Below are 8,955 nucleotides of genomic sequence, written 5' to 3'. Positions count from 1 at the left end.
GTATGCGTTCCATCCCTATGAGAGAGAGAGAGAGAGAGAGAGAGAGAGAGAGAGAGAGAGAGAGAGAGAGAGAGAGAGAGAGAGAGAGAGAGAGAGAGAGAGAGAGAGAGAGAGAGAGAGAGAGAGAGAGAGAGAGAGAGAGAGAGAGAGAGAGAGAGAGAGAGAGAGAGAGAGAGAGAGAGAGAGAGAGAGAGAGAGAGAGAGAGAGAGAGAGAGAGAGAGAGAGAGAGAGAGAGAGAGAGAGAGAGAGAGAGAGAGAGAGAGAGAGAGAGAGAGAGAGAGGGAGAGGGAGAGGGAGAGGGAGAGGGAGAGGGAGAGAGAGAGAGAGAGAGAGAGACCACGGAAGAAAACTGATCGAAGAAAGATGCAGATATGTCACCCCGATTTTTAGTTCATACCAAGCAGGTAGACAGGAGCCAATGCACTGTAGTAAATAGAGAAAGAGATTTGAGTTGGATAGAGCGTGTCGAGAGGAAGAAAACATTGCACGCATGTAGCACGAAAGCCCCCTCGCCCTTCGTTTTGTCATTAGTTGTCGTGCCAGTTCATCTCCATGATCATTTATTCTCTGCTGTCTTGATTTGTGGTTTCCATGAACCTGATCCTGTTTCTTCTTCCAGCAAGCATCCTGAGGTTTTGGAACGAAGAGAATCGATACCCACTGGCAACTACCAACACTCCCCAGTCAGACATGGCAGGAATCCGCGGCGAAGAAGATGATGTGAATGAAGGACTCCCCAAGCTGGAGACTGTACGTTCATTCCTAGTGCTGCTCGTCTTCTTGTTGATTCACATCCTGCTTCTTCTCCTCGTGCTTCTTGTGTCCTGGTCCGGTCGTTTGTTCTCCTCTTTCATCTTCATCCGCTTGCTCCCTCCCCCTCCTCCGTCCCTTGTCGTCTTCCTGTCTCCAGCCATCTTCCCGTCTCTACTTATGGTCGCTTTTCCCCTGACAGACTCCGGAATCTACGACGACGAGCACAACCTTCGTCATGAGGAACGAGGACCACACGCTAGGCAACGCTCTGCGCATCGTGATCTCGAGGAAGTAAGAGCTCTTCCTCCTCCCTCGTCCCCAACGCGCTGACAAGCTGCTGCAGCCCCAACGTGACTTTTTGCGGGTACAGCGTTCCCCACCCGCTCGAGAGCAAGATGCACCTTCACATCCAGACCAAAGGTGAGGAGGAGGATGAAACGCTGCTTCCGGTACGAGCTCACGCTGGCTGGCGCAGCTGGAAGCGACACGACAGCAGCGGAGGCGCTGAAGCAGGGGCTGAAAGAGATCATGTCAATGTGCGATCACCTCGGGGATGTGTTCGACGAGGCTGAATCAGAGTATTACATCTCATCAGGCCGCTGAGGGGAGAGAGGGACAGGGAACAAGTGAGCAGGGAGGTTGAGGAACAGACAGGTTGAGCTAGAGAGGATATTGGAAGAGATGTCGTTGGGGTGAGTTTTTTTGTACAATAAATTTCTCAACTAGGAATGTAGGCGAGGCGGCGGGTCCCGAGGCTGACGTGAGAGGAAATAGTGCAGGTCGAAGCAAGAACGTGAGGCACTGATGCCGAGAATGGAGTTGAAAGGAGGGGGGGAAAGAGGAGGAGGGAGAAAGAAGAAGAATATGAGAAGGAAGAAGGAGAGTGGATCGACAGCGAGCGATCAGGGCCTCATATGTTCGTTTCATCGGTCAAGGTTGCCACCCGGTCTCGAAGGTTCTTGTTGGTCATGAAGTCTATGATGAACTTGACGGGATCGTCCGGAGCTTCCTTGAGCACTTGAGAAGAAACAGCTCGCATGATTTCACCGAGCTCAGGATGCGACCGAAAGTAGATTTCGTTCTCCATCCTTATCCTTTTCTGCGCATCATACTCAATCGAAAGTACGTCAAAACCAGAGATCGTTTCACATGTCGAAAGACAAGTAAATTGAAAGTGTGATGTGAGAAATGTTGGATCCGAACACGTACAAGAATCGTGGTTGCTTGCATGAGTGATGGAGTATGAAAAGATTGCAGAGGACCATGGTCGTGAGGGAAAAAAAATCTCATGTTTTCCCCTATGTCCAATGAAATGTCAAACTGCAATATCTAGTTCTGTTCGTCTTTCTATTGTTGATGTTGATAGTGGTGGTAGTATTGGTAGTGTATCCCCCACACCCTCTTCGTTGTTGTCGTAGCTATTACTAGTGCTGACCTAGCACTGCTGGTTGCGATGATCATGATAACGGAAGAGAAGAAGAAGAAGAAGAAGAAGAAGAAGAAGAAGAAGAAGAAAAAGAAGAAAAAGAAAAAGAAGAAGAAGAAGAAGACAAAGAAAAAGAAGAAGAAGAAGAAGAAGAAGAAGATGATGATGATGATGATGATGATGGTGATGGTGATGGTGATGGTGATGGTGATGATGATGATGATGATGATGATGATGACGACGACGACGACGACGATAGTAGCACAAGACTACCATGACAAGTTGAAGTTCTCTCACCTTCTCTCTCTCCAGCTTTTCCTTCTCTCGCTGGCTCAGACCTGAATCGTCCATGATTGGCAACGGATTTGCGCTCCCACCCCTACCCTCTGCTCAACACTCAAAATACCCCTTCCCTCAACCTGTTAGAAATTCGTACCCAATCAAACAATTCCATGAAATTTCAAATACTCCAAAAGTATTTGAATATTCAAGAGCCATTTCGTCATAACTGATACCCCTCATTTCCCCTACCACCACCCCCTCCAGGATCACGAGAGAAAGGAAGTCCATAGAGCATTTAGCAAGGAGCTCACAAACGTCAGAGCGGAGGAGGAAGAGGAAGAGGAAGAGGACGAGGAAGAGAGACAAAGACCGAGTAAGAAGGATACGAATCAGGATGAAGACGGCAGGAACGAGCATCATTCGGTGCACTTGCCTGGCCCTCGCCCTGGTAGCCTCCTTGGTTCATTCTGCGCTGCTTCCAAGTCCAGCCCGTATCGAATGCCCTGCCCTGCCATCATCGCACCAACAAGTCCAGTGGACAGCACTGAAGCTTCGAGGAGGAGGGCCAAAGGAAGAGCCTCTCCTATGCCGACTGAAGAAAGGTACGATGCAAGGGCTGCAGTCTTGTCGTAAAAAAACGTGGTAGGAGGAATGCAGTTTGAGGTCATGTGTCTTCCTGGGATGGTGGACAAGGTTCGATCAACTGTGAGCCAAGATCCATCTGAAGCATGCACAGTACAGAGAAGGAGTAGCGAGCATGGAGGAAGTATTGGTGAGCATGGAGATGTTCAAGGTCAGACACGGCGAAGGGGAGGTACCGCGCGTGAGAGCATGAGGCAGGACTGCAAGACAGGAGATCGGCCGAGTACTGCAGACATTGAGAAGGCGTTCGGGCACAGGTTGTCTTCGTGCTGGAGGGTGAGCTGGCTTGCTGCTCACCGGGACACTGCAGTGATATGGGCAAATGTATTGAGGAGGTTCTATCCAAGGGAGAGTTCCAGGTGAGCGAGGAGGGGATCGCAACGTTGCCGCAGCGCTTGACGGCTCTCCTTGACCTTCTGGTAGCTGAGCGCGGCAGAGAGGAAGAAGAAGGTGGACGATAAGACCAAGCAGATCATCACCTACATCTGCGGGTTGACTTGCATCCGCCGCAGCAATTCGCTGAAGGGCAGGATGGCCTTGCAACAGGAACTTCATGGAGGGAGGAACCAACAAGCCCATCCCTGCTGCACGAGTGGAGGTAACTTGCAAGCTCTTCGTCTCCTCTTCCCTCCTTTCCTCCTCCGATGCTCGTTTGACCTTGCCGCCAGAATGGAATCCAATCGATCAAAGGACTGAAGATCGACCCCTTCCGGTATGGCCAACGGCTGCGATAGAGTCTGCTGAAGCTTGTCCCTCTCCGCCTCCCCAGATCCACCGACACTCAGGCGCTGGAGATCGTGAAGAAACTCAAGGAGATGTTCCCGATAGTCAAAAACGAGGTCACAACTCAACAGACTCGTGCTCCGCTTCTTGACTAGTTGCTAGATCTCGGCGACTGTCACCATCCCCATATCACTTGCGGGAGCTGGTGATGCAGGAGGAGGATAATATGGTGGAGTTTAAGCGTTCCCTCACAGCCTCAGGGATTCTGCACTCGATTTGCACTGTGCACAAGGAAAGCTACACAGACGAAAGCATGATGTGAGGGCTGGTGTGGGGAGGAGGTGAGGAAAGTGGCTCTGAGCCTGCTGCAGCTGCGACGTCGGGTTTCTGTCCGGCGACCATGAGAGATTTGTTGCTGAAATGACCAAGGTGAGCTGCTGGAAGGGTGAAGGTTGCCATCTTGACCCCAGGGCAGGCCACCAAGGGACAGTTCGAACTCAAGTTCAACGACATGCCGGCCCCACAGATGTAAAGGGATCGCAAGGTACCGAGATCGTTGCTGACTCGAGCGACAGGGAAGCCGAGGAGGGGAAGGGGAAGAAGGGCGGCAAGGGAAAGAAGGGCAAGTGAGCTGTGCAAGTGAGCTATTCCGTTCGATCTTCCGCAAAAACTTGTTTGGTAGTAAGATGGTGATAAACTCATGGAGCTTCGATGTGAAGAAACCTGCAATCTTACTCGGCAATTTTGGGGGTGGCGGCGAGCGCGAGCGCCATGTCTTCCTCGTTGAAGTCCGAGTCCTTCATGGCTCCCTGCCGACCGCGCCATTACGAAGAATCCTCGCCATGATCCGTTCCCCTCACCTGATTGAACTTGTCGTATGCCGCCATGTCAAAGTTCCCGTGACCTGGAGTATCGTGAGGCTGGTCGGTAAAGACAAGGCCAGGGCCTCTACCACAGAGGTTGAAGAGGATGACTTCTGACTTGCCCTCCCTCTTGCACCTGCAGCACTTTCGTCAGGCTCATCCTCTCCTGTCCTGCTCTTCCTACCGCAGCGCCTCCTCGATCGCTCCTTTCACCTGCTCGCTCCATCACTCTCCGTTACAGGTGGGCAGCAAGCATACCGCGTGGTTGGCTTCGGGAGCTGGAAGAATGCCCTCATGCTTGGCGAAGAGAATGCCGGCCTCGAAGCACTGGCCCGAGGGTGAGGGGCAGCTCAAGGAATACAGTCTGACTTCACCTCCGTCTGACGGTAGGCAACAGCCTCAAGCTCTCCAAGCTCCTGTTGCAAACGTGAGCGGGAGGGCTGAGAGGATAAGAATGATGCCTTGAGATGGCTGATAAGGGGTGCCATAGCGTGATAACGGAGGCCGCCCGCGTGATCAGGGGGGGGGATGAACTGAGCTTGTGGTCACATTCAGTCAAGTGAAGATACACACCCTACTGGATGGCCGAGGGTATGGCATTTGATCAATGGCGTCATGTGGCCTTGACAAGCCAAGTAAGCAGAGGAACAAGAGAACGGAACAAACAGACAAAGAAAGTCACTGACCTGTATCTCCAAAGTCGTAGGTATACTTCCCCTGTCATGGACATGTCATTCCTATCAGAAGACTTCATTGTAACTTGAGACTTTGGTCAAGGAGGGGCATGCAGCCGGTTCCACAGCAACGACCCTAAAAGACTTCTTGGCTTCGCCTCGGAACTTCTGCCCGATGAACGGGAAGCACCTTGAATTTGTAGGAGTCATGAGCAAGATTGATAAACATTTCTACTCGCTTACATGCCAGCAAAGTTCGAGCCTCCTCCTGTCATGGTCGATTTATGTTATAGGGCGCAACAACACAAGACAGGAGAACACCTGTGCAGCCCACCAACACATCAGGATAGTCTCCAGCCTTCTCCAGTTGAGAAATTGCTTCTTGTCCAATAATGGTCTACCAGCGGTCAGCGTGTACACTTAGAGCAGCAAGAAAGAAGAACCTGATGCATCAAAACATGGTTGAGCACGGAACCAAGAGCGTACTTTGTCGGAACTTCGCTCTTCATGCACGATTCGACCTGACATGGCCAAACTTGAGGGAACAGCATAATTTGGAACAAAGCAACTCCTTACAGCTTCTGAAATTGCGATGCCAAGAGAGCCAGTACACGCCGGGTCTTTCTCCAAAATCTTTTTCCCCACCTGGAGAGAGTCGTTACTACAAACAAACACTTGACCTTTCTTGTCCTGGACCTCTGTGCGATCACTCGGAGACGGGTAGCACTGGGCCCCAAACGTCTTCATGAAGATGCTCCTGTAGGGCTTTGTCTCTGAAATTCCAAATGTTAACAAAAGGAGCGCAGGGCTGCAAAACATTCAACGAATGCATACCATAGGACACCTTCACTTGGAAGACTTCGACTTCAAGGCTGTTCAAAGAAACATCGTCATCGTCGCCACTTCCAGATCTTTATGTCACCCGAAGCAAGAGCCTGCGAATGCCAGCGAACTTCCCCACTGTCCAGCTCCAGTCTCAGTGGAGAGCTTCTTCGTTCCGGCCTTCTTGTTGTAGTACGCCTGCAATCGGACTGAGAATACGAACTGTCAGGCAGCACAGCACCTGAGGAACAGCTGTGTTTGGCTTGTGGCTTCCTGTCGGAGAAACTCCTTCATATTTGTAGTAAATCTTTGCAGGAGTGCCAAGCGCCTTCTCCAAGGCTCTTGCTCTGTAGAGCGGGCTGGGACGCCAAATTTTATACACTTGCTGGACCTCCGGAGGAATCTCAATGTATCTCTCTTGAGTTACCTGACGGAGTTGTCAGAACTCAACATTTGACATCAGTCAGCTCCATCCATCACCTCCTGCATGATCAGATCTGGAGGGAAGAGAGGAGCAAGATCATCGGGGCCAACAGGCTTGTGGGTCCCGGGATGCAACACTGGGGGAAGTGGCTTGGGGAGATCAGCTTGAATGTTGTACCAAGCCTTAGGCATTTCATTTTCTTCCAACACATCTGCAGCAGCAAGGTTCAGGTGCGATATTTGCTGTTCGTCATATATAGTTATATAACATTCGAAACGACTACCACTCTGGCGTATTGTGACATGACAGTTGGGATAAGAATACTCATCAATTGCTAATTCCTTTCTCCCCTCTCTCCTCGCCGCCGCCCTCTACCTCTTCAAGAGAATTATCGTCTTTGATTTAGACAATCTTTACCAGCTTCCCTTGTACGTTCCCCTTTGCCCCACAATAACCAAGACCTTCATTCCAAGTCCCTGCTTCAACTTCCTTTCCTTGATCTATCTGTGTTCAATCTCACACTCAAGCTATCTCTCTCCTCGATGCTCTATCTGTGTTCAATCTCACACTCAAGCTATCTCTCTCCTCGATTCTCTCACTGCATGTTCACTTCTCTTCCCTCCTCTCATCGCGAACTTTCGCCTCATCCTCGCAACTTACATTTCACTTGCTCCGCCATGGTGACGTCTTGTAAAGGGCCGCAACTACGGTTTCGGTATGTTCCTCGAACAATTGGATTGAGTTGAATTTGTCTTTGTAATTTCAAATTACATAATCACAATTCCATATAACCTTGAACTGCTGATAACTAGTCAGTTTACCACCCACCCCCTTGGAATCCCATTTGCATGACCCACCAAGTGAAAGTACTAGAGTCAGTTAAGTCGCGGGGCCCCCGGGACAGTGGGCCGCGGCCGGGATCATAAAACTAGTAAACCGTTGAACTGATGAGTGCTTTGAGTAAGTAAAGATGAGTGATCAGGATTGGTTCTCCGAGTAACCGTTGAACTGTCACAGGCTTTTCGCTTCTCGCCGCGGGCCCGGCATCGGATGATCATCGATGCGGGATGGCCTCAGCGCCACCGTGGCACGGTCCGGCGGACTCGAGCCACAGTCGGTGCACCAGTGGCTGAGTACCATACGGTACTCTGTCCTCGTCTTGCCAAGTTGACTCTCATTTGTTCGAGAAAGTCACTTCGAGACAAACGTTCAGCGGCTGGCCTGACCGAGTCAACCGGCTCGGGTCACGGTGGCAACCGTTTCCGGCAGGTAACCCCGGGTGGCCCCGGGCCCGGGAGGGCCAGCATGTCAGTGAGTTTCAAAGTTTATTCAAGTTCGGAGGCGGCTCCTACAGTCCGACCGTCAACGCATGACAACGCATAACCGTCTTAGTAAACAGAAGCCTGGCCCCGCGGTCCGACTGACAAAAGGTGTCCGAGAGCACAACTTGGCAAGCTGAACATACAGAGAGCTCAACTTGACTCAGAATGAGTAGTATCTTAACGCCCCTAGATGTGCTCTATGTAGAATATCATCGGATCCCTGGTGGCCGAGAGCTGAGCGCCTCATCAGTAGGGATGGTTTTCGGAGTTCTCATTCCTGGTGGAAGAAGTGGAGCAGCCTAAGCTTGCGAGAAGCGAGAGCTCGCATGAGGCGAGTGTGCTCGTGCAGCAAGCCTATATAAGGATCCCAGGCTTGTCGTAGCCTACTTAAGGATCAGACTCATCAGCTACAAGGGTCCGTTCTCTCCTCATGTTGTATGAAGCGCTGATCTAGCATCGCTGGTAAACTCGACATCACTGTATTTCACCTTCATGGGTGATTCACAACTCGTAAAGCTTCGGGGTGTGACACCTCGTGGTTGTTTTGTAAATACGCGGGTACAAGATGCTTTCTATCAAAGCAAAAGCTCACCTCCTAGTATATTCCGGGAGGCCTGGCATGCATCCATTAGTTTGGATCAGATACCCATCAGTGTGATGCTGGTCTAAATCGGAAAACGAAAAATTAGGAGTGCAGTCGTTTTGCATTCAAAAAGATGAGCACGATGAAGAAATGTTCAATTCCCAACAAACTTTCTGAAAGTAAAAACTGATTTCATTTGCACACCTAATCTGCATGTTTCCTCTACTACGTATTGTGCCTCGTGTCGAAATCTGATGCGCATCAGTTGCGTCGGGGGGAGTTTCTTGATACATTTCAACAATCACTCGCAACAAGTGATAGTCAAAAGTGAGTCACGGAGCAGCTTGCGAATAACCCTTCGTGTCGGAACAGACATGTTTGTCTGTATCCAAATCTATCAGAGATAAACTAGAATGTTCCAAAAGGTATTGTCTCTTATC

The 8,955-nt window shown here is 50.5% G+C and overlaps 3 protein-coding genes across 3 annotated transcripts; 2 read left to right on the top strand and 1 right to left on the bottom strand.

The window, feature by feature from the left end:
- Positions 1 to 592: 592 nt before the first annotated feature.
- Positions 593 to 1,357, top strand: GUITHDRAFT_175429 (DNA-directed RNA polymerase subunit; the record flags this gene model as incomplete). Its single annotated transcript, XM_005835111.1, has 4 exons — positions 593 to 751; positions 954 to 1,045; positions 1,098 to 1,203; positions 1,268 to 1,357. The coding sequence occupies 4 exons, from the start codon at positions 593 to 595 to the stop codon at positions 1,355 to 1,357; spliced, it is 447 nt and encodes a 148-aa protein (XP_005835168.1).
- Positions 1,358 to 2,856: 1,499 nt separating this feature from the next.
- On the top strand, positions 2,857 to 4,457 carry GUITHDRAFT_106155 (hypothetical protein; the record flags this gene model as incomplete). The annotated part of the gene is made up of 14 exons (XM_005835000.1): positions 2,857 to 3,064; positions 3,109 to 3,155; positions 3,199 to 3,255; positions 3,303 to 3,361; positions 3,415 to 3,463; positions 3,528 to 3,595; positions 3,651 to 3,702; positions 3,773 to 3,816; positions 3,874 to 3,943; positions 3,990 to 4,032; positions 4,088 to 4,145; positions 4,199 to 4,256; positions 4,303 to 4,355; positions 4,403 to 4,457. 14 exons carry the CDS (start codon positions 2,857 to 2,859, stop codon positions 4,455 to 4,457), a joined length of 921 nt encoding a protein of 306 aa, XP_005835057.1.
- A 24-nt stretch (positions 4,458 to 4,481) lies between these two features.
- Positions 4,482 to 7,307, bottom strand: GUITHDRAFT_159516 (hypothetical protein). Its single transcript, XM_005834999.1, has 20 exons — positions 7,271 to 7,307; positions 6,667 to 6,821; positions 6,428 to 6,613; positions 6,287 to 6,384; positions 6,199 to 6,236; positions 6,061 to 6,137; positions 5,941 to 6,009; positions 5,808 to 5,885; positions 5,686 to 5,761; positions 5,608 to 5,632; positions 5,458 to 5,554; positions 5,377 to 5,407; positions 5,269 to 5,312; positions 5,152 to 5,223; positions 5,065 to 5,106; positions 4,949 to 5,017; positions 4,875 to 4,903; positions 4,780 to 4,826; positions 4,688 to 4,731; positions 4,482 to 4,636 (listed from the first exon to the last, which is right to left on the bottom strand). Exons 1-20 carry the CDS (start codon positions 7,287 to 7,289, stop codon positions 4,559 to 4,561), a joined length of 1,374 nt encoding a protein of 457 aa, XP_005835056.1. The 5' UTR covers positions 7,290 to 7,307; the 3' UTR covers positions 4,482 to 4,558.
- Between the last annotated feature and the right edge of the window lie 1,648 nt (positions 7,308 to 8,955).

This window comes from Guillardia theta (genome assembly GCF_000315625.1).
Source record: "Guillardia theta CCMP2712 unplaced genomic scaffold GUITHscaffold_23, whole genome shotgun sequence".
NCBI classification, from domain to species: domain Eukaryota; class Cryptophyceae; order Pyrenomonadales; family Geminigeraceae; genus Guillardia; species Guillardia theta.
This window is presented reverse-complemented; position numbering and strand designations above follow the sequence as displayed.

What these genes read in the sequence shown, in the direction of transcription:
- GUITHDRAFT_159516 (XM_005834999.1), bottom strand. An exon ending in CAAACACAGCTGTTCCTCAG is followed by an intron (nt 6,385 to 6,427) that starts GTGCTGTGCTGC and finishes GTCCGATTGCAG; the next exon opens with GCGTACTACAACAAGAAGGC. An exon ending in TTGCCTACCGTCAGACGGAG is followed by an intron (nt 5,018 to 5,064) that starts GTGAAGTCAGAC and finishes CCCTCGGGCCAG; the next exon opens with TGCTTCGAGGCCGGCATTCT.